General features: G+C 34.5%; 1 protein-coding gene across 1 annotated transcript; it reads right to left on the bottom strand.

The window, feature by feature from the left end:
* Nucleotides 1-5,039: 5,039 nt before the first annotated feature.
* Nucleotides 5,040-9,174, bottom strand: LOC145008014 (putative serine/threonine-protein kinase PIX13). Its single transcript, XM_078966623.1, has 6 exons — nt 8,946-9,174; nt 8,384-8,703; nt 7,400-7,535; nt 7,178-7,320; nt 6,423-6,546; nt 5,040-5,997 (listed from the first exon to the last, which is right to left on the bottom strand). Exons 1-6 carry the CDS (start codon nt 9,037-9,039, stop codon nt 5,666-5,668), a joined length of 1,149 nt encoding a protein of 382 aa, XP_078822749.1. The 5' UTR covers nt 9,040-9,174; the 3' UTR covers nt 5,040-5,665.
* Between the last annotated feature and the right edge of the window lie 13,180 nt (nt 9,175-22,354).

Raw genomic sequence — 22,354 nt, 5'->3', positions numbered from 1 at the left:
GGGGATGCTAAACGAGGACCCGAGTACACCTGGGAGTGCGAAGATCAGATGAAACAAAAATACCTGCATCTTTTCCCCAACCCTTGAAGTCCCAGTCGGAACACTAATTTCGGGATGAAATTCCTTCTCAAGGGGGGATGATGTGACAATCGTCAATTTCTGGTCAAGTCAAAGTCATATAAAGTCAATGGGTCAAACCGATCAACTCATCTAACCCTTGTATATTAGGTTTTTCCTTATGCTTAAAGTTGTTCAACTCGCTATTTTAATAAGAAGCTATCACTTGGAAAGTTCGTATGTTCAGAAATTCTAAACCCTAATCAGAGCAAGTGATGGATCTATTCGATAAAACCTTATTCCTTAACCCTCGGTGGCATATAACAATCATAACGAGACTTAACGGGATGTACAAACCTTGTGTTACGAAGCCAGACACTTAAAAAGGCCGCAAATGAAGTCTCTCTCAATCTCTTTCACACTATCTCTCCAAGTATGTGAAATCTCTCCCAAATCCCTCCAAGCATGTGAAATCACTCCCAAATCCCTCCAAGCATGTGAAATCACTCCCAAATCCCTCCAAGCATGTGAAATCTCTCCCAAATCCCTCCAAGCTTGTGAAATCTCTCCCAAATCTCTCTCTGAATGAGAAATCTCTTCCAAATCTCTCTCTCTCTCTCTCTCTCTCTCTGTATGAGAAATCTCTCCAAGTATGCGAAATCTCTCCCAAATCTCTCCCGTATGAGAGATCTCTCCACATATGTGAAATCTCTCCCAAATCTCTCTCGAAATCTCTCTCAACTTCTTATAATCACTCGAGGCATCCCGACCCTCGAATTAGACGAAAACCGCTTGAAAACGGAAGTCTACGTGAAAAACAGTCTTAAGGAGCCGAGCCCTCTTAAGGAGCTGAAACCACCTCCTGAGAACCGAACCTGCTAAGGGACCGAGAGGTCACCTTCGGTTCGAGAACTTGACCTTCGGTCCGAGATTGCTACTTTCGGCTCCTACTCCACTTTCGATTCCCTCTACTTCGGTCCTCAGACCACACAACCGAACCTTACCTTCGGTTCTATGCTCCTAAGGAGCCGAACCTTCGCACCTTCGGTCCTGAATTTCGGATTTTGGCAGTTTTTGCCCGGTTTTCAATATTTTTTAGCGTTTTGAGCCCGTTTTTCATTATTTTGACGCGGGATTTTCACCTAAACTCGTATTTTAACATAATAAACCCTAAATATTCATATTCTAATTATATTTTGGGGAAAATCCTTGCCTAAGAATAAAATCTAGTAGGTAAGATTTATGGGTGGAGTGTCGACTTTGCCTTAGTGTATGACACAAGCAACCACCCCATACCCACTAAATGACCAGCCATTGTCCTTCCATTATACCTGGTTATTTCATTGTCCTTTCCCACCATTTTTCCAACTACACTCTTGGTCAAAGGCTAGAAACTCCCCTCTCTCCTCACATTTCTCTCATTTTCCACCATAGAACAAACTTCATTCTCTCTCACATTCTCTCTCTAAATTTCGAGATTCAAGGTTATTCTCCAAGCTTTTCTTCTACTTTTGGTAAGTACTATATCCTCCATATGATTATTTCACTCCTTTCTACTCAAATCATAGGTTTCTTACACAAACTTCATCATATTTGTGTTAGAACTTCAAATCTTCAAGCATCATCTAAGTGTTCTTGAGTTGAGCACTTCTTTCCTTCATCATCCATCCACTGAAATCACACAAGGTGAGTTCATACCTTTATATTTTCATGTTTTTCTCAAGTTTTAAGAGGGGAATACAAGTTAAAACCACCAAGAACATAACTAAACTCATCTAACAGCTTTCATCAGAAAAGTTTAACTCCATTCACAAAATGTTTTGGTCAACTTAAACATTTTAGTTTTCAAAACTGTATTAGATGAAAATAGTTCAGGTTTATACCTTTAACATAACTACTTGCACATGTCCATACGATTTTTCTATAATTTATGGCGATTTTTACAAAACTGTCTGTCACTGTAGCTACGAATTCGGACCAGTTTGTGAATATGGACATTTTAACACAAGTTAGAGACATCTAAAAATCATAATAAAATTTATGAACAAACTAGACAATTTTCTAAACATTCAGAGTTTACGGATTTAGTTTTTAACTTCGTATAATTATTCTGCGATTTTTCCAAAACAGTGCAAAAATGTCAAAAAAAAAACAAGTTAACAGCTTACAACTTTCATCACACTTTGTAACATGTTGAGCAAAGTGTTAATCTTTGATGATTTCATATTTAACGGTGTTTTCCATTGTGCTATAATTATGTAATAGAAAATACTCACTGATTGGTAAGAGCCCTTTATCATTACAATTAATACAAGATAAGGCATGATAAACACGATTATGTTCTTACTATACATTCGACTCGCATAAAATGGGGTTCATTTGCATTACAAACGTTTTGGATAAACTATAATAGGTATAGGTTATGTTACATATACATTACAAATAGTTATGTTAAACTATAATAGGTATAGTTTATGTATCATTTACATATCAAGCTCATTACCAAAGGTTTTCAGTTCAGTTCACATAAATCTGTTAATGAATAAATTTGTGAGACATTCGCTTCGCGTTACATTCAAAGTAACGAAATCAAAAATCCTGTAAATTGTAACCAGAGTCTCTTGTAGGAAGAACGTGATAATTGTGTATAGATCTATATTGAGTCTGACAAACCCACATCTGAGCTGCATGAAACAACTAGACCGACAGGTTTGGGGTGATAAGTGTCATTTAACTGGCGACGCCTAAAGAACGTCGTATTACGAGGTTGATTGGGTCATAGTATGTTTATAATAACTCGCATGGGGTATTAACAAAACATAAGATTTACGGGTTTTATTTTTAAATTTAACAAGTTTAGGTCGATTTAAACTTACATAAAATTACTTTAAGTATGGAAAAATACTTGTACATTTTAGTCTTGAATTTTAAGACTACAATGCATTTCAAAAGGAAAATATTGAATTTTTCTTGAACAAACATCACTTTTACAAAGAAAAGGATTTTAACATCACATTCAAAAGCTTATGAACTCACTAACTTAATTGTTGACACATTTTCAAAAATAATTGTATTCTCCGGAAATCAACGAAATCAAGTAACCACAAGCTTTTTAGGATGGAACACTACGACGTTGAACATCTATTTTATTATCGTGTTGTAATCAATCATTGAAATATGTAACACTTGAAACCATGTAATTCTTTTTCGATTATATTTATGATTGGTTGTATTGCTTTGATCAATATTATACTTGTTGTTATGATACTATACATGAAGTCCACCACCCCTGACCGATTTTTTTGGAAGTGTTCACATATGACCATTATATCCGGATGTAACCTGCTACAGTCGGTCATAATGGTCATATGTGAACATTTTCAAAAAGTTCGTTACTTAGATGTATACAAACAAAAAAGATAGTTACTCAGATGTATACAAACCAAAAGTTAATTATATTAATAAGTCTATTTCTCAAACATAAAACACAAAAGTTATAGAAAATTAAGTCTTCTTTATGTAGAGTTGTGAATCACCTCAATCGTGCTTACAATATGCAAGTTATGCTTGGCAGTTAAGTAATGTATCACAGGTGGTGTTGTGTGTGTGTGTGTGTGTGTGTGTGTGTGTGTGTGTGTGTGTGTGTGTATATATATATATATATATATATATATATATATATATATATATATATATATTCTTTCAATCTTTTGACCATTAAAGGTATTGATGTATCGATGTGGAGTCTTATTATGATGATAGATGCCTATGAATTCACTCTAGAGATAGAAAAATTAAGAGAGCATTTAAGGTGACTATTGTTGTAAAACAATGTTGGGGTGTTGCAAAGTTGTGCATATCCTCCACTAGAGTCTTACTTGAAATTCCGTGTCGAGGGCCTCACAATTGCAAGAAGTTTTGGAGGTGTTGAATTGTTTAATCATCGTGTTGTTGATGATATCTCAACCTATATGAAAACCGAGGAAGAACACGAAACACAATTGCAAGAAGTTTTGGAGTTGTTGATAAGGAAACGCTTTATGTGGAATTTTGTAAGATTATTATTATTATTATTTGAGAGGTGTAGTTCATGGGTCATACGGATAACAACAAATGTATCAAGGTTGACCCGGAAAAGTAGAAGCGATTATAAACTGGGAATCATTTAAAAGTCTTTGCAACTCGTAGGGTTTAACTTTTTACGTTTAGTTGGCTTATTATCAAATATTATTCTAGAATTTCTCATCTATAGCAAGACCTTTGACTGGAAAATGGGCTTTGTTTAAATGAACAAAAAATAGGGAACATACTTCGAGTGCTTCAATAAACTTTGACCAACAAACTCCCCCTAAATTTCTTCATTTCATGCATCATTTTTATCCATCAAATAGCAAGTTAGCCATTCGGAATGAAATATGAGTGTATGGGTATAAATTATAATACATATAGTATAGTAACTTAGAAACGTGAAGCTCTTAATCTTCCCTTGAAATAACGAAATCTCTAAACTATGGAATCGACTTTTGAAAGTATTCAATGTTTCAATGTTGGGCGTCTTAGTAATTTTATGAACTTATCTGCCTTCACAACTATATCTATAACTATTAACTAGCTTCATAACTCGTTAAAGCTTTGAAATATATTCTTTTCTCCCCCTATTCTCCTCAACTTATTCTCCCCTTAATATCTCTGATTCCTCCTCGTATAATCCATCTTTTGTATAATCCTTTTTTTTTTTTTTTTGCATCTGATTGATTATTTTTTTCCCCATCTGACGTTTATACATCTTGTATGCTTGCCACGTTGGCAAGGTCAAACAAATTAATTATTAGACTTTGTAAATAATTTGTAACAATCTAAAATGAACAAGTGGAAATTGGAATAGTTCGTTGTAAAAAAAATATATATTTAGTAACACTACCAAGTTATACAAGACTACAAGACATCACCAAAATACCATATAATTCTATTCACAACAGGCGCACTCGTAATAACCACATATATTATATAATCATTCACAAGAAAACATATAAAAAGAAACTCCCAAAACAACAAACAACTGGGGACCCAAAAAAAAAACACAACACAGCTGCAACTATCTATGCAGTTTTCCTGAGACAATACCCAAAACGACACAGTTTTGGGTGTTTAATTCTCTCTTTGTCTATGATCATGGCTATAAAATAATGGACAAATTTCAAAATAGCCCTTGCATTTTCAGTCTTTACCTGAAAAAGCCATTATGATTTTTTTTTTATTTATTTTTTTTTTTTTTGCAGAAAAACTATTGATAATTCGGATTTTTTTATTTTTCATTTAAGTTATTATTTATCTACTAAAATCGGTTAACAGTCTAAAACAATCTAGCACGATATACCTTATGCAGGTTAAATTATTGTAACATGCTAACCAATATTAGTAGGCAAATAACGATTTAAATGAAAATTAAAAAAATTAAATTACTAGTGGTTTTTCCGCAAGAAAAAAAAAATTGCACTAGCTTTTCAGGTAAAAGACAAAAAGCATAATTTCCCAAAAATAAATAATACAAAAAACCCAAAATGCTACAAAAAAAATTTCTATAAAAATAGGATGAATGAGTAAAATTTTAGGCCTTTCCTTTGGACTTAAGCTTCATAGAATTTATATGCTCTAGGGATTCGGTTACTTCTTTCATGGAAGGCCGTTTTCGGGGTTCGGGTTCAAGGCAATGAAGGGCAAGTTGGGCAAATAACATTGCTGCTTTACTTGAATATTGGCCTTCTATTCTTGCATCCATTAATGTTTTTATTTTCTTTCTATTTGGGAGCAATGGTTTCGCCCATTCCACTAGGTTGTGTTCTGGGCCCGCACGCTTTGTGTCAAGCGCCCGTAATCCAGACATCATCTCGAGTAACACAACACCGAATCCGTACACATCACTCTTCACATATAAATGACCTGAAATTTTCATATAAATATATAACTTTTAAGTTGATTCAGAGTTGATAGCTAGTATATAACTTTTAGTTTGGGGTGATAGCATTTGTATCACTCACCCAAAAACTGAAAGTTACATAATAGTTTATAACTTTCAGTTGTAAACTAGTTTGGCTAGTTTATAACTTTCAGTTTTGGTCAAACTGAAAGTTATAAACTAACTCTCAATAACTCTGAAAGCAATAGCCTAACGAGATGCGATGAGTTGAAGACTCGTGCATCTGTATATATGGGTATTGATTATAACTAAAAATAGGTAAATTTTGGTTTGTGTGTATTATTTTGGTAACAGTTAAATGGGTAACATTACAATTTTAGCTAAATCGGAACTTTTTAAAATAAAATTTGTGTTGTTAAAAATTACATAAAAAGAAATGAGAGGTTACCTGTAGCAATGTACTCAGGAGCCGCATACCCGTATGTCCCCATGACTCTTGTTGTTACATGTGACATTCCACCCGAAGGACCCAATTTTGCCAATCCAAAATCCGATAACTTTGCATTGTAATTCTACAAATACTCAAAAGATAAAATATCAATAATCAAGAAAATCTCCATACCACAAAAGATAAATCGCATGCTATATTTTCCAAACATGACGCTAAAAGAGGAATATTTCATATTTTATTATGCAAAAGGTACACACTACTAAAAAGATTTTAGGACGAGACAAAACATGTTGTACTGCATTTGACATTCATTGTAGGAATAATGTCAACGAGACAAACATAATAACTTTTTGTCCCACACAAAAACGGTGGGACAGGTACATGCGATCTCTTGTTTGTGAAAAAGACGTAAATGTCCTCCTCATCCTCATCCCCAGAAATAGCCCTAGAAAGCTTGTCCAGTTCAACAAAGTCTCATCTTGTCTTTTGTACAGGATGAGACTAGACAAGCTTTCGATTCCTATTTTCGAAGATGAGGATGAGGAGGGCATTTACGTCTTTTGAACAGATAAGAGATCGAGAGCAATTCCATGGTCCACCTTTTTGGGTAGGACAAAAGATAGCAATTTTTGTTCAATTGACATCAATGTCAGTGGATGACCTAAAAAGATGCAATCAAAAACCTAAAAACGAAAGAGTAAAAATTAAATATAAATAAAGTATGAGATTTATATAAATTATAAAACTCTTACCCCATCAAGCAATATATTTGAGGCCTTAATATCTCTATAAATCACATTATCATCCGAACTGTGTAAGAAAGCTAGCCCTCGAGCCGCACCGATGGCTATTTTAAGCCGAAGATCCCAAGAAAGCGGTTCAACCACCGAACTTCCTGCAAAACCAAACAAGTTTCAGCATTTGACGAAAATGACCCTCGGTTTTTGTTTTTCATCTCATGTCAAATTCCTTACGTCTAAAAAGATGGTTTTCCAAGCTTCCCTTTTGCATGAATTCATATACAAGCAGAAGGTCTCTATCCTCCCTACAATACCCGAGAAGCTTCACCAAGTTAGGGTGTGAAAGACGCCCCAAGAAGTTCACTTCTGACTGCAATTTATTTCAAGAAAGTTATGTAAATATATAGATAATTGAAATTTTCTTTTTATTTATTTCAATTAATATCATTTAGGGTAATTTGGTCTTTTAATAAGAAAAAAAAAACAATGGAATTGAATTTATCCCCATCCAACATGTAATTTGAAGGATTGCGACGGAACTGAATTCTATCCATTTGGCAACCAAACTCGCCATGGAATGGAATCTCGAATTCCAATTCCATTGGCATCTGTGAAAGCGCCAAAGTTATCAATGACATAAAAATAGAAAGGAAATGAGAAACAAAAAAAGAACTTAATGGAAAATGTTAGGGACATGAGACTTTTCACTTATTTTCTAATTTCATTAGTGGACTTAAGATGTTTACTAAAAGTCTAAAACCACCCAACTTTCCAAAAGTCTTTACAAAAACCCATCCAACTTCCATAAAACCACTATAAAAATCAATGGCAGTCAACTTTGTAAAGTCAGTGGGTTGACTTTTGACTTTGAGTATCGATTTTCATAGTTAAGTAACAAAATTAAAATGAAAAAAAAAAAAAAATAGTGAGTGTATGTTGCTATCTATTTCAAATTCATCATAAGGAAACCTAGTTGCCTTTGGCTTTCTATGTATAGCCTAAACCCTAAAAATGTCTTTCAAAGTATTATCATGTTTTTACCAAAAATGGAAAGAGTTTCCACATATTCACAAAAAGAAAAGACGCAAGATCACATCTTTTTGAGATTTTTAACACAACATTGTGGGAAACAAATACCCTTTTAATGCCAACCTTTCCTTAAATAGATTTCACTACAACTAGGAAAAAACTGCAAATTTTGTTCCCAAAATTACACACCTGCCATTCTTGAAAGCCTTGAACACTTTCATGATTCAATTTCTTGATAGCAACCATTATTCCTGTACCATGTTTGGAGGGCAACATTGTCTTTTCCTCCACCCAACCCTTGTAAACTGTTCCAAAACCTCCAACGCCCAAAACCATATCGGATTTGAAATTTCGAGTGCAAGATTTCAAATCTGAGTACGAATACACCTTCAAATCCGCCGCCGGCAACACTTCACCGTTTGGTGAAGTATCCTCCCAAAACCGGCTGTGGCCGGCGCTGCTACTTGTGGCTGAATTTCCAACACCATTACTCGTACTAATCGAAGTCCCTGAATAACCCAATTAAACAATCAAATAATCTTGGGGTTTTGAATTTTGATTGTGTGAGAAATTCCCAAATATAGAAGTTACCGAATTAAGTAGAAATATAAGATAAGGAAAGTAACATATCTAAAATCTGAACATCCTATTTGAGCAATAAATGAATAAACAGACAAAAACCCATATCATAAATTTATCCAAACAAGGAAATTGAAGATACGATAGCATCAATAAGCGAAATTAAACCAACCTGTAGTAGAAGAAGGTCTGGTGTTGGAGCTTTGATTAGCAGAGATGGTGGAATTAGCATCTGCAGCAGCAGATGCGTTCATACAATTTCCCATTATTGATGAAAATTCAGTTGCTATCTTTCCATGATGATATGGTGATTTAGTCTTCGAGTCTGCCTAATTTTGGAGAGAGAAACTGGGTACGTTATTTAAATATTGGTTTGTAAGGGTATATTTGCTTGGACTTTGGAAAGCGATGTAAATAAACAGTTATGAATACGGAATTTTCCAAGAAAATGAATTCGTTGTTTCACGGTGGGTGTCAAACTCTCAATGTATGGTCTTAGCTGGCCAATTGCCGTCACTTTTCTTTGCTCAATCAAAATGTGTTATTTTACGGATAATGATTTAAAAGGGTTGGTCAATTAAGTTTTTTTTTTTTTTTTACTCCTTCAATTTGTTCGAAGTATACATATTCAGTTTTTATAGCCGGTTATTCTAGATTATCCGGTAAAAATATCTTAATAAAGTAATATATTTTTTGTTTTATATACATTTAGTCATTAATATTTTTTATATGTATTTAGTTCTTATTTTTTTTTATTTGCAAAATAGTTTTTTTTTTTTGTATTCATTTAATGCTTATGAATGATTCCTTTAGGTTTTACTCACAACATCTTATGTGAGACAATCATTAACGAGGTGTTTTAGGCTTTTGATGTTTATGTCCATCGCGATCTTGACTACTTGGTTGTTTAGGTCGTGTCTTTTGAACGTCATAAATTTTTCATACTGTCTCGGATTTTAATGATCTTTATATCTATGTTTTTGTATTTTTAGTCTACTACAACTTTCGTTTAGATTACTCCCGTTAAAAAGTAATATATTTTTTACTTACGATCTTTATATCCATACGTTTTTTTTATGAATGCATGTATGGATATTTTTTTTATAAAACCATAAGTAAAAATATATTATATTTTAACGGGGGTAATATTAATGAAAGTTATAGCAGATTTAGAAAACGAATACGTTTGGATATAAAGATCATTAAAATCAGATATCGTATTAAGATGTTACAACTTCGGAACACAAAACCTAAGCCAAACCACAATACCTATGCAACCAAACAGTCGAGGCTGTGATGGACATAAGCATCACCAGCCCCAGACACCTCATCAATGATAGTGTCGTGAGAAAAATCCTAAATAAATCATTGATAAGTACTGAATTGGTACAAAAACAAAAATATATTTATTTTGAAACAAAAAAATATATATATATTAATGATAGTGTCGTGAGAAAAAAAAAACTCTAAATAAATCATTCATAAGTACTGAATTGGTACAAAAACAAAAATGGATTTATTTTGAAACAAAAAAATATTAATTGACTAAATGCGTACAAAAATATTAAGGACTAAATATATCTAAAATTAGAAATATATTACCCTAATAAGTCATTTTTCTGGCTAACCTGGAGTAACCGGTCATAAGGACTGAATGTGTACAGTTTAACAAGTTGAAGGGTAAATGTGGACGAAAAAAAAACTTAGTGAGCAAATGTTTACAAATCAAAAAAATATATTACCCTTTTAAGTCATTATCCCTTACTTTTATTCACTCGTATAAAAAAAATTACATTATTGTGAAAAAAAATATTTTTGTAATCCAATCATTCTTAAGGATTTCGACCCAAAGAAAATTTGAGGGTTTTTTTTATGTAATATTAATAATTAATCCAAATACATATCATATCATATGATATTATACTTATAAATTAGGTATTTTTCCTATCTTGTAACCCCCACACAAAATTTCAAGCATCTCATCATTTGAAACCCTCATATCTTTTCACCTTCAAAGTAATTAATCACACATCATGAAAAGTTTTATAACTTATATAATATGTTTAATAAGCAATTAATTGATAGTCTAGTATAAAATCTTATTCTCTTTTAATAGACACACAAATACAAATCATATATAAAATTCACAAAGAAAACAAGTTTAAAGGTTTTGTGTTGGTTTGAAGGATTTGAACTATTTTTCGAGCCATGTTATTATGTTAAAGTTTTTAATTTGTATGTTTGTTATATATTAATTTTTTTCTTATTTTTTTTCTTGGTTTAAGTATTCTTTTAAGATAATTATAGTATTTTATGGTTTAAACCTTAATGTAAATTAGATTAGATTTATGTTATCGACAGTAATATAGATGATATCTAATTAAATATTGTATATATGTTTGTATATTTGTGTTGCTTCAAAGTAATAATTAATTAAAATCATGGATATACAATATTATCATAGTATTCATGTAAATCTCTTTTAAAATGTAAATTTTCTATCTTATCACTTTATATTTTAATATATGTTTGATAGTTTAATAATAATGATATAAGTATCTTTTAAAAGTTTTCTTTCATTTATTAATAATAATAAGTTGTTTTAAAACTAATGAACTATAATTATAAATAATAAAATTAAATTATAAAAATCATGGATATATCATATCATCTATACAAGTCTCTTTTAAAATACAAATTGTCTACTTATCAGTTTATTATTGAATGTATGTTTCACATTTTAATAGTAATATTAAGTGTTTCTTAAAAGTCTTCTTTAACTTATTAATAATAATAAGTGGTTTAAACTAAAGAACAATAATTTTAAATGATAATAACATCAGTTTATAAATTACATCACGTTAACAACAAATAAATTATATTTAAAGTGAACATTATTATTAAAGTTAGAAAATAATCGCATAAGTAAAAAAAAAATTAATCAATTATAACAATTGTTATATTAAATAGATAATTATATTTGATTTTATTAATGAGGAATGTGGGTTGATGTCAATGAATAATATTATTCAAAATATCATGTCAAAGTTAATGTCAACTAGGTGAGTAACCCCGTGTTGCGGGGTCGGATACGAGTTTTTTTTTTCAGTTTATTCTTTGTAAAGTCTACGTGTACATGTTACAGATCTTGTTCCATCCAGTATGAGAGTTCCCTTTGAATCCAATATATGTCACTCCTCATGTTGCTCCTGTTGCTACAGTCACAATAGCTACACCAAAGCCATTGATTTCAAGTTAATTCACTTTTTACAAAAGTATAAATACATTTGTTCGACCACCTAGGCTTACATGACCTCAATTGACAATCTCACACCTAAATCAGAAAAAATTAACTCATATGAAAAATTGATACGTAACATTTATAACACTATATACCATTGATAACATAGACAAATTAAAGAAATTGTAATATTAATCAGAATATACACAAATAAAGAAATTAAAAGCAAAATTCAAATTGACCGACATGTGATGCATCAAAAATTAATAATGTATACCCCTTTGGAAGTATTCCCAACAAAAATGAAATGAAGAAATATCGATATTCATGTTGAAAAAAGAAAATATTCAAATAGTCTAAAATTTGATGGTAACAGAAACAATCTTCTTGATCATTGAATTTCTCTCAAATAAAAAAACATCATATACAGGGAATAAATACTTGAGATAAAACAAACTAAACTAAACAATAGGAAGAGATTATTACGATAAATACAAAGACTATCATTATCATATATTATTATTATCCTATACTCCCCCTCAAGATGGAGCATAAAGATTCTTTATACCCAACTTGCCAAGAAGAAAATGAAATTGGTTCGTACCAAGGCCTTTTGTTAGTAGATCTGCAGCCTATATTTTGCAATCGATCTTCTTTAAGGTGATTTCTCGTGAAGCAACTCTTTCATGAACGAAGAAACAGCCCATCTCAACATGCTTCGTCCGTTCATGATAAACAGGATTGCTCGCAATGTGTCGAGGTACTTGATTATCACAAAATAAGATTGTTGGGGAATCAATGACAACTTGTAAGTCCTTGAGAAGCCATTTAACCCACAAAATCTCACTCACGGTGGAAGCTATGGCTCGACATTCTGCTTCAGCAGAAGAACGAGACACTACTGATTGTTTCTTGGACTTCCAGGAAATTGGAGCACCTCCAAGCATAAGAAGATAACCTGTCCTTGATCGCTTCGTGTATAGACATCCCAGCCAGTCAGAATAAGAAAAGGTAGTTAAAAGCGGTTCTCCATCATGTGGAAAAAGAATGCACTGTCCTGGTGTTCCTTTCAAATAATGTAGTACTCTCATGACAGCTTGCATATGACTAGTTCGAGGATCACCAACAAATTGACTTAAGATATAAATACAAAAAGCAACATTAGGACAAGTGGCCTGAAGGTAAAAAAAAAAAGTCGACCAACAAGTCTTCTATACACACCAGCATCAACTCGAGCTTCTTCCTCCCGTCGATCCAATTTTAAGTTATGTTCAATAGGAAACGCACTCGGCTTACAACCCAACATCCCACTGTCCTTAAGAATATCTAAATTATATTTTCTTTGACTTAACACCAAGCCACAAGGAGTTTTTGCCACTTCTATCACGAGAAGGTATCTTAGTTGCCCAAGATCTTTGAAACTAAAAGCTTTATCAAGTTGAATTTTTGTTTGTTTAATATGATCTAGATCATTCCTAGCTATGATAACGTCATCTACATAAATTAAGATGCTAGTGTAAACTCCTTCTTGATTTTGTAAAAATAAGGAATGATCCGCTTTGGATTGGCGGAAGTTGATGCTCAAAAGAAACTTCATGAACTTGTGATACTAGTTACGGGAGGCCTGTTTCAAGCCGTATAGTGACTTATGCAACCGACAAACATGAGTTTTGCCTTCTTTAGAGAATCACTGTGGAACTTTCATGTAAACCTCTTCGTCCAAGTCTCCATGCAAGAAGGCGTTGTTAACGTCCAATTGGTGTACAAACCAATTCTTATTTGCATCAAATGACAATAAAGTTCGCATAGTGACAAGTTTTGCCACCGGTGCAAAAGTATCGTGATAGTCTACACCCTCCATCTGTGTAAACCCCTTTGCCACTAGTCTGGCTTTGTATCGTTCGACTTTGCCATTTTTCTTGTATTTGATCTTATAGACCCACTTTAAGTCTATGGCTCGTTTGCCATTTGGAAGGTCAGTGAGAGTCCAGGTCCCATTTTTCTCCAAAGCTCGTATCTCCTATTGCATGGCATGTTGCAACCTTTTATCCAGTGCAGCTTGTTTAAAAGATTGAGGCTCATCATTTGAGGTGATGGTTGTCAAGTAAGCTTTATGATTTTCAAAGAAAATTTCATAAGAGACAAAATTAGAGATAGGGTGTACCGTTGAGGCTTCTTGATTGGAATCGGTTTGCTGCTGGTTAACCGAATGGGGTAATTTGACAATGTAATCTTTGAATTTTTGTGGCTGCGATTTTGTTCCAGCGCTTCTTCTTAGACTCTGTCTTTCAGATTCATTACCACATGAGTCCTGTTGCGTGAGTTCTGTGGTATTATCTTGCGCATTGGTTGTATCATGATTCAACTCCCCCCATTGGACATCTTTGTTATTATGCTCATCATTTTCATGTCCAATGGAATCAACATGATCATTATGGATGTGAGCCTCATAAGTTGGTTCATTCATGGAAACAGATTCTAAAGTTTTGCTTATGGTATGTTCTTCGCAACACACATCGTTGTGAAGTTTGATCGGCTCTTCATCTCCACCATATTGACTAAGCTTCTCATTCTAGAATGGGAGAGTGCTTTCATGAAATAAGACGTCCCTGCTGATGATAATTTTTCTTGACTCAATGTCATAAATTTTATATCTTGTAGTACCTTGTGGATAACCCAAGAACACACTGGGCCTTCCCTTTTTCTCAAACTTGTCTCCTTTTGTATCCGTATTTCTATAATAGGCTAAACAATCCAAGACCCCCATGTGATCATATTGAGGCTTTTGATTCCAAACAATTTCGTAAGGAGTTTTATTCTTAATGACTTTAGATGGAAGTCTGTTGATTATATAGGATGTTGTTAAGATGCATTCTCCCCAAAACCTTTTTGGAAGATTGGCTTAAAAACGAATTGCACGGGCTGTTTCAAGCAAATTTCTATGTTTCCTTTCAACCTCACCGTTTTGTTGTGGTGTATGGGGACAAGTCGTCTCCAACAAGATTCCCTACTCATTGTAAAACTGAAGCACGTGGTTAGAAGTAAACTCACCACCATTGTCACTTCTAACCCTCTTAATGTGTTTTCCAAATTGAACTATCACCATTTTGTGAATGTCAACTAGGCACTTACTAGCATCACTTTTTTGTTTGATAAGGAAAACCCAGACTGCCCTACTAAAATCGTCGACAATAGTAAGAAAGTAGTTTGCTTTTGCATAAGAAGGTAATCGATACCCACCCCAAATATCACAATGAATTAAATCAAAATTTATTTGGTTTTGATTGAACTAATAGGAAAGGGTGTTCGGGCAAGTTTTGCCTTTGCACAAGAATCGAAAACTTGACTATTAAAATTGATGGCATTATTTCTAGCTAAAATGAATCTAGAGAGTTTATCTTTGGAAGTGTGACCCAATCTCTTGTGCCATGTGTCTACAACAGTCGTCATAGCTTTCCCGATCTTGGTCATCCCCATTCGATATAAGTCACCATCACATTTACCCTCTCCAATCAAGTTCCTCGTAAGTAACCCCTACATGAAAAAAAATCAGGAAAAAATGCCACAACACATTGAAGGTCCTTGCTTAAACGAGTAACTGAGAGTAAATTGCATTTAAATTTTGGTACGCATAGAACTTCATTCACTTTTACTCCCCGTGGGTGTAACGACCCAAAAATCCATACCAAAAATTCCATTTTTAATTTGATAAACAAACCACAAATTGTCAACCATTCATAAAAATATATCACGTCAGAGTATCATGACCAAAACATTATTTTATTTTATCAAAGTAAACATCCCAGGTTGAATAAAAAATGGTGTGTGTCATGCGATCACCCCGAGCTCTTCCTTCCGCTACTGGAAGTACCTGAAGCCAAAACTAAAAACCGTAAGCACGAAGCTTAGTGAGTTCCCCAACCTACCACATACCATGCATAATCACATACTGCAAGCACTAGGCCACGTCCGCTACATCGGGCCCTGCTCGATCCCAGGCCCCGCCTGGCTTCGAGCCCCGCTCAATATACAGATCTGTTTGACTTTAGGCCCCGCCTGTCTCTGGGCCCCACCCGCTAAACGCATGCAAACATATAACCATAGCACATAACACATAAACTGAACATACCCTACTGCACTACTGTCCTAAGGCCTCACCCATGTCCTGCTACTAGTGAGCCATGGAACCCCATCCAAGCTCCTACTGTTAGTGAGATATGGGCCCCCACCCACACTCACCTTCTTCTTATCTCGGGCCTCGCCCCTGCTCTACTACTAATGAGATATGGAATGCCATCCACACTCCGCTAATGGTGGGGTACATAACCTCGCCCACACCTACCTCCCTTCCAGGCACATACAAGTATCACACAGACAACAAGTATAAATTATCATGCATACATTCCTTAGGCACCCGCCCGACATCAGATCTTAATCTAGAATCACATACTAGCATACAGTGCCGAGGGATAACCCACAAGCTTTCCTACTCATAAACTACATGGGTCGGCATTGTGGCCGTAGACCCATTCACATAATCAGGAGACTCACCTCGCACTGCTGAAACCCTGCTCGTACACTTCTGGCTGCTATCTGACAAACCCCGCACTACTGTTCCTCTAGCTCCCCGAACTATCAATACCAGAATAATACTTAGCCCATTACAATAATCCTTCATAGGATAGAATGAACATTCTACCCCTCCTAGTCTAACTTGATACATATTCAAAGTCCAACACTAGGTAAGCTTCCTAAGCCCACTAGTGACCCACTAATGCCCCAATTTGCTATATTGGGCCCAATCCCTTAATAGGCCTTACCCTAAGCCCAATTATATATTCTTTGGCTCATATTAATTGACTCTTGATGGCTCATAATGGCCCAAAGGCCCAAAATCCAAAACATAGCCCATAGTGAGGCCCAATATGCACAAAGCCCAACTGGCAGAGTATGCGGTGTGTACTCCTAGGTACGCTAAGTGTACTGGCTGATGGCTTGTACGATGTGCGCACCTCCTTGTACGCCCAGCATACAGCCCTGTTAAGCCACTTTTCCATTAAGTGCTTAATACTCTGATCCAAAGGCTACAAACTCAGATCCAAGTCCTCTTCCATGTCTTAATTCGTAAAGTCACTAACTTGGTGACTTGCAATCCACCAAATAAGTCCAAACTCAAAATGTGACAACATACTTTCATTCCAAGGGCTAGATCTCAAGCATGAGCACAAATAAGTCCTAAAGGTTGGAACTTTACTACTTATAGGACTCATATGACTCTAAGGGAGGCAAACCTGGTCTTAGAAACGTGCTTGAGTCCGAAAGATCCAATCTTGGGACCAAAAGAGTCCATAAACTTGAACTAAAATAGATCTAAGAGATTAATCATCAAGTTTAAAACTGTATACCTTAAAAAGGTCTGAAATGAAGAAAATATCCCAGATCTAAATCTCCTCCTTCAGCTCACCACCTTCCTTGTTCTTCACTTGTTGAGAAAATGGCTTTACAATCACTAGAATACTCTCTAAAGGCCTCCAAAGCTCCAAAAACACTCAAAGGAGGGTTAGGGATTCGTAGCAGCTCTTTAGGGTGAAATGGAGGCTGAAACTTGAGGATATAACATTCCTTATATTGTGGCATGCGCTGAAATTAGAGTTCCTGGACACTGAGCGTACGCTGGGCGTACGCCAAAAAGCTCCCGCATCCACCACCTTAATACGTTGGGCATAACCCAACTTACGTTGGGCGCACCCACGCACCACCTACTTTCCGTGCATGGCCCTTCTTTGCCAACTTTTCCATTGAGGGGCCATAAATGACAACAACTTCAAATTGTTATAACTCCTTCATCCTAAGTCTATTTCCGACGAACTTTATATCCACGAAAAGGTGGCGAGAAGCCCTACGCTTCTAGCAACACACCCCGACCCGAAATCTTCTTGACTAAGACTCAAAGCCCATAAATGACCAGAACGCCCCTAGCCTTGGCTTCTAAAATCCCTAAATGAATATTTTCAGAACATGGTGTTACACTGGGAGTGTGCAATCCCCTCTCCCCTCAACAGGAATAGAATCACCATTAGGTATGACCAATGGTGACTCAAAAAGTACTTCCTTCTTTCTTTCTAGTAGACTAGGCAAGAAAGTAATGTGTTCGGTACAACCAGAGTCAACAATCCACTCACCTTTACTTTGTTCTTTACCTGTCATGTTTGTGATGGGTTTTGGTCATAAGACATCCTATGTGATCATACAAACCCTAATGCTTGGATATAGGTTTCTCTATTGTACATGCTTTGAATCCAAGACTATAAACCCTAATTCTAGTGTATGAAATTGATATTAACATATGAATGGGTTTAAGAACATACCTTGATTGTTATAGAGTAATAACAATCCTAATTCCTCCTTGAATTGACTTTGGAATGCTTAGAGTCACAAGTGTCACTCCTCTAATGGTTCACAAACACCATAAGCAAATGGAGAAGGTATAAAGAGAGAGGAGAGAGATTAGAATTCATCCTTAGGGCTCCTTGGGAAGGGATACACGAATTCATGAGCCAAGCGGTGTTTATATAGGTGTAGAGATAGGGTTTCAGTCATTATCCTTATCTAGTTGCTTATCCACAAAGCAACCCATAAGATAATCCTTGAATCCTTATCAAAGTCGAATTCTAAGGCCTTATCACCTCAACTTCGTTCACCATATATTTAAGATAATCCTTACCTTATTTTGTAACTATCACATAATTACAAATCAGCCCCTCTAGTTTAATTAATTACACTTGATCACAAAATTAATTTCTAATTAATTATTGACCAATATTAATTAAACAAATATGATTTCTCCTTTAATATATTATTCTTATAACATATTAATAAATCATAATATCCTGTCTCTCTTTATTTATTTCTCCAATCAAGTTGCTTTGGTGAAGGCAACCCAAAAGGACCATGCACCATCGGGTCAAGTACATACCAAAATAGTTATGGACTTAGACACTAATCCAACAGTCTCCCACTTGGATAAGTCTAACAACTATTCTGCGTATGACTTCAGATCCTGATCTGCAATCGTAGCTTTCCAAAGCCGTTGTCAACTCTGATCATATCAGATACGCGTGTCCTTAGATAAGGGATCATATATTCCTCCATTCTAGATATCGTATGAGATATGATTTTTAATCATTCTCTTTGTACTACTTCTCGATTTCTGATTTGTGGCGACAGACTAATTGAACAAATCAAATTAGCCCTAGCCCGGTCGAGCATTTACGTTTGTCATCACTAAACCATCGAGGGGCCCAAAGATATCGCTTTTATCCTACTTGAATAAAAGGAACGGATAAACTTTGATACAATGCTTGCTTGCACTCACTAACCAAATCACACACAACAATATGTTTTATAACACCAAGTTACTAGTGCGTTTACATATTATCAATGTGCAACCGATTAGCAAGATACAACTCACACATCTCGGTTTCAAGAATATAAGATGTTATCGTCTCATCAATCACTTACAATTCATGGAGTGATCCAAGTGAGCGTGGGTTTAATCCAATGCTCAAATCATATTCATAAGCACTCATGAACGTTGCAGCAAACATTTGCTTATGTCTAATACTCTTCTAGACAATCCACACACCAATTCACGACAGTCTTCATTCATATCTACTTCCAACATATGAATGACTGTGGCCCGTTCGAATAATTCGATTATTCTTAATAAACTTAATTATTCTGGAAGTCAAAACATGCAAAGTGAAACACAAGAATAATACTAATCCCATATGGCCTCAAACCTTTGAGCATAAATAAAACCCATTTTATTTATCACCATATTGATTACTCATTATTTGTCGTTTCGGGTAATCAACTTCTTACTTGAATTATTACAGTTGTCCCATGCTCCTAGCATGCACACAATGTTTACCTATGGTTCTTACTTTGTGAAATAGATCACATTGAACACATTTCCAATCATTCTCATTTCATAACTGCAAATCCTTTTTCATAAGTGAAAGAATATCAAATTCTTGCTACTTATAGAATATGCTAGATTCTAACACTTTATGCAAAGATCCTTTCGTAATGTCACTGCACCAAAGTCACAAAGACTATTGGTAATGATGTTACAAAATCTTCTATCGGAGATTGTTACAAGACAATTCCTTAGATACGATGTCTCTCACTCAAAGTACATTCCTTTGAACATCCTTTTGCATAAAAGTTTCTAATCTAGTCATAAATTTTCAATATTTACTTCCCAATATGGACACGCTTCCATATGTTCCATATGACGACTCATTTCTTAATAGAATCTTATCTATTCATAATAATGTCAATATGGTCCATCCAATACCATGCTTCCAACTACTCACAAGCAACCAATCCTCGTCGAACTTTGGATTGTCCTTTGATAGTTGTTTAATTATTTTAGTCAAAACTGATTCTAGTCCCTTTTCCCTCTAAATGCGCTAGTCATTTGGAAAATTTAAGAATGGTCAAACATTAAAGCATTTGCAATCGATCCTATACCCGAAGCGTATGGGACACGATGCACAATGTTTTATTTGCTATGTTCTCAAAATTCGAATTGTGAAGAGGAATATCGTAATCATAATCGAAATTTTAAGAACACACTATGTACCTTTGACTAAATTTATTAACATTTCTCAACCTAAGCCTTTAGATTTGAAATGAAGCATAATATTCTCTCCCTTAATTATAGCAAAACAACTTTACAACCCTTACGACTTTGCAAGGTATAACTCTTGTTTTTCTATAATTAATATTGCCAACTTGCAATACTTTCCATAATAATCATACAATCATAACTTTTATGCTCCCACTATCATGATGATTATTATAAAACATAACACTTATGCTCCCACTAGCTTCGACATGTATTCATAAACATCTTAACTTTCAGAAAAACAATACCTATTGAATTTCTTAAGTCCATGTTTCTAATACTTAATGCTTTGATAATCTTTTATCAAGGCTTCTTGAACTTATACACCTTTGCCTTTAGATAGTTCATATGTGTGTCTCAACAATTAAGACTAATTGCCAAACCTCACAATTCAAACTATGGAAAGGGATATCGTAACCATAATCGAATTCGAGAATGCAATTTTACAATCACTATCTTCTTAAAATCTTTCTTAGTGAAAGCATTTCCTCACAATCATTTTCATGAAAGAGGAAATCTTATGACACTTAGATTTAAAGCGGTGTATTTGTTCCTATCCATGTGAATTTGTTAAAACCAGAGTTTACGAAAAATTCAAATTCATATGGACCGAACGTTCTTAATCTTGATTTCTTGCCTTATGGTAGCACAGCTGCCCACCACGTCTTCCAAGTAGTTAAGCAGCTCACCCTTTCCTATCAATGTACCTTTCATTGATTAAGGTGCTTTGCCTTTTATGCGTTCAAAATGACAACTCATAGAACTCACATGCATAATTAACTCAATTGGAATAGCACAGAAATAAAATAATGTCAACACGATAGGTTGTAAACCTCAACTCGTGAGCTAGTGATGATCGATAAGGTTTATTTGATTTGTTCTTGAAACCTTTCAAGACCATTAAGACTCCCACTGACTCCTTGACATATAATATTCTCTTGTCAATAAACATTTGTTGACAACCAAATATTCAAGAGTTAGTGTAGATTTTATCAAAACACTTCATAAATTGGTCCAAGTTGGTCTTTGTCTTATCCAAGACATCACAACTTTCCACATTTGATGAATGTTATAAACCTTTAATACTTTTCACTCATTGTCACAATCTTAACTTTAAGACTTGTTATTGGAACGAAGTATGATAGACTTCTTGATTTAACCATTTCTTCAATCCTTGATTCCTCTTCTTAAACATACAATTGTACTAAGACTCACTTAGAGGATCAATTGAGATATGGTTCTTAATCATTAAGATCTATCATAAAGTATAAAAGCTACTCTCCCTTCTTCTTAGAATGGAGAAACTTTTATTTTTCTGCCTACTTGATTCTTCTTATTCGTTCTACTATTGATCTAAACCCTTTAATCAATTCAGGATTACACTTAATCTTGTAAGTATAATCATATTTACTAATCCTTTAGTAAATCATGATGAATATCTTTGTTACTCTTATGGTGAACTTGATCAACACACAACTTTGTGTACTCGATCTCCTAGTCCTTCACTTGACACTTTGTCAATGAATTAGTCTAATTTCCAAAATATGAAATTTCTCATTCATCGTGCAACCAAGTTGCATGATTCCAAGTTTCTGTCCAATTGAAACTTGGGCGATGAGAAACTCTCCCTATTTGGTAAATTTTC

The sequence above is a fragment of the Lactuca saligna genome, chromosome 8 (genome assembly GCF_052625555.1).
Source record: "Lactuca saligna cultivar CGN05327 chromosome 8, ASM5262555v1, whole genome shotgun sequence".
NCBI lineage: Eukaryota > Viridiplantae > Streptophyta > Magnoliopsida > Asterales > Asteraceae > Lactuca > Lactuca saligna.
This window is presented reverse-complemented; position numbering and strand designations above follow the sequence as displayed.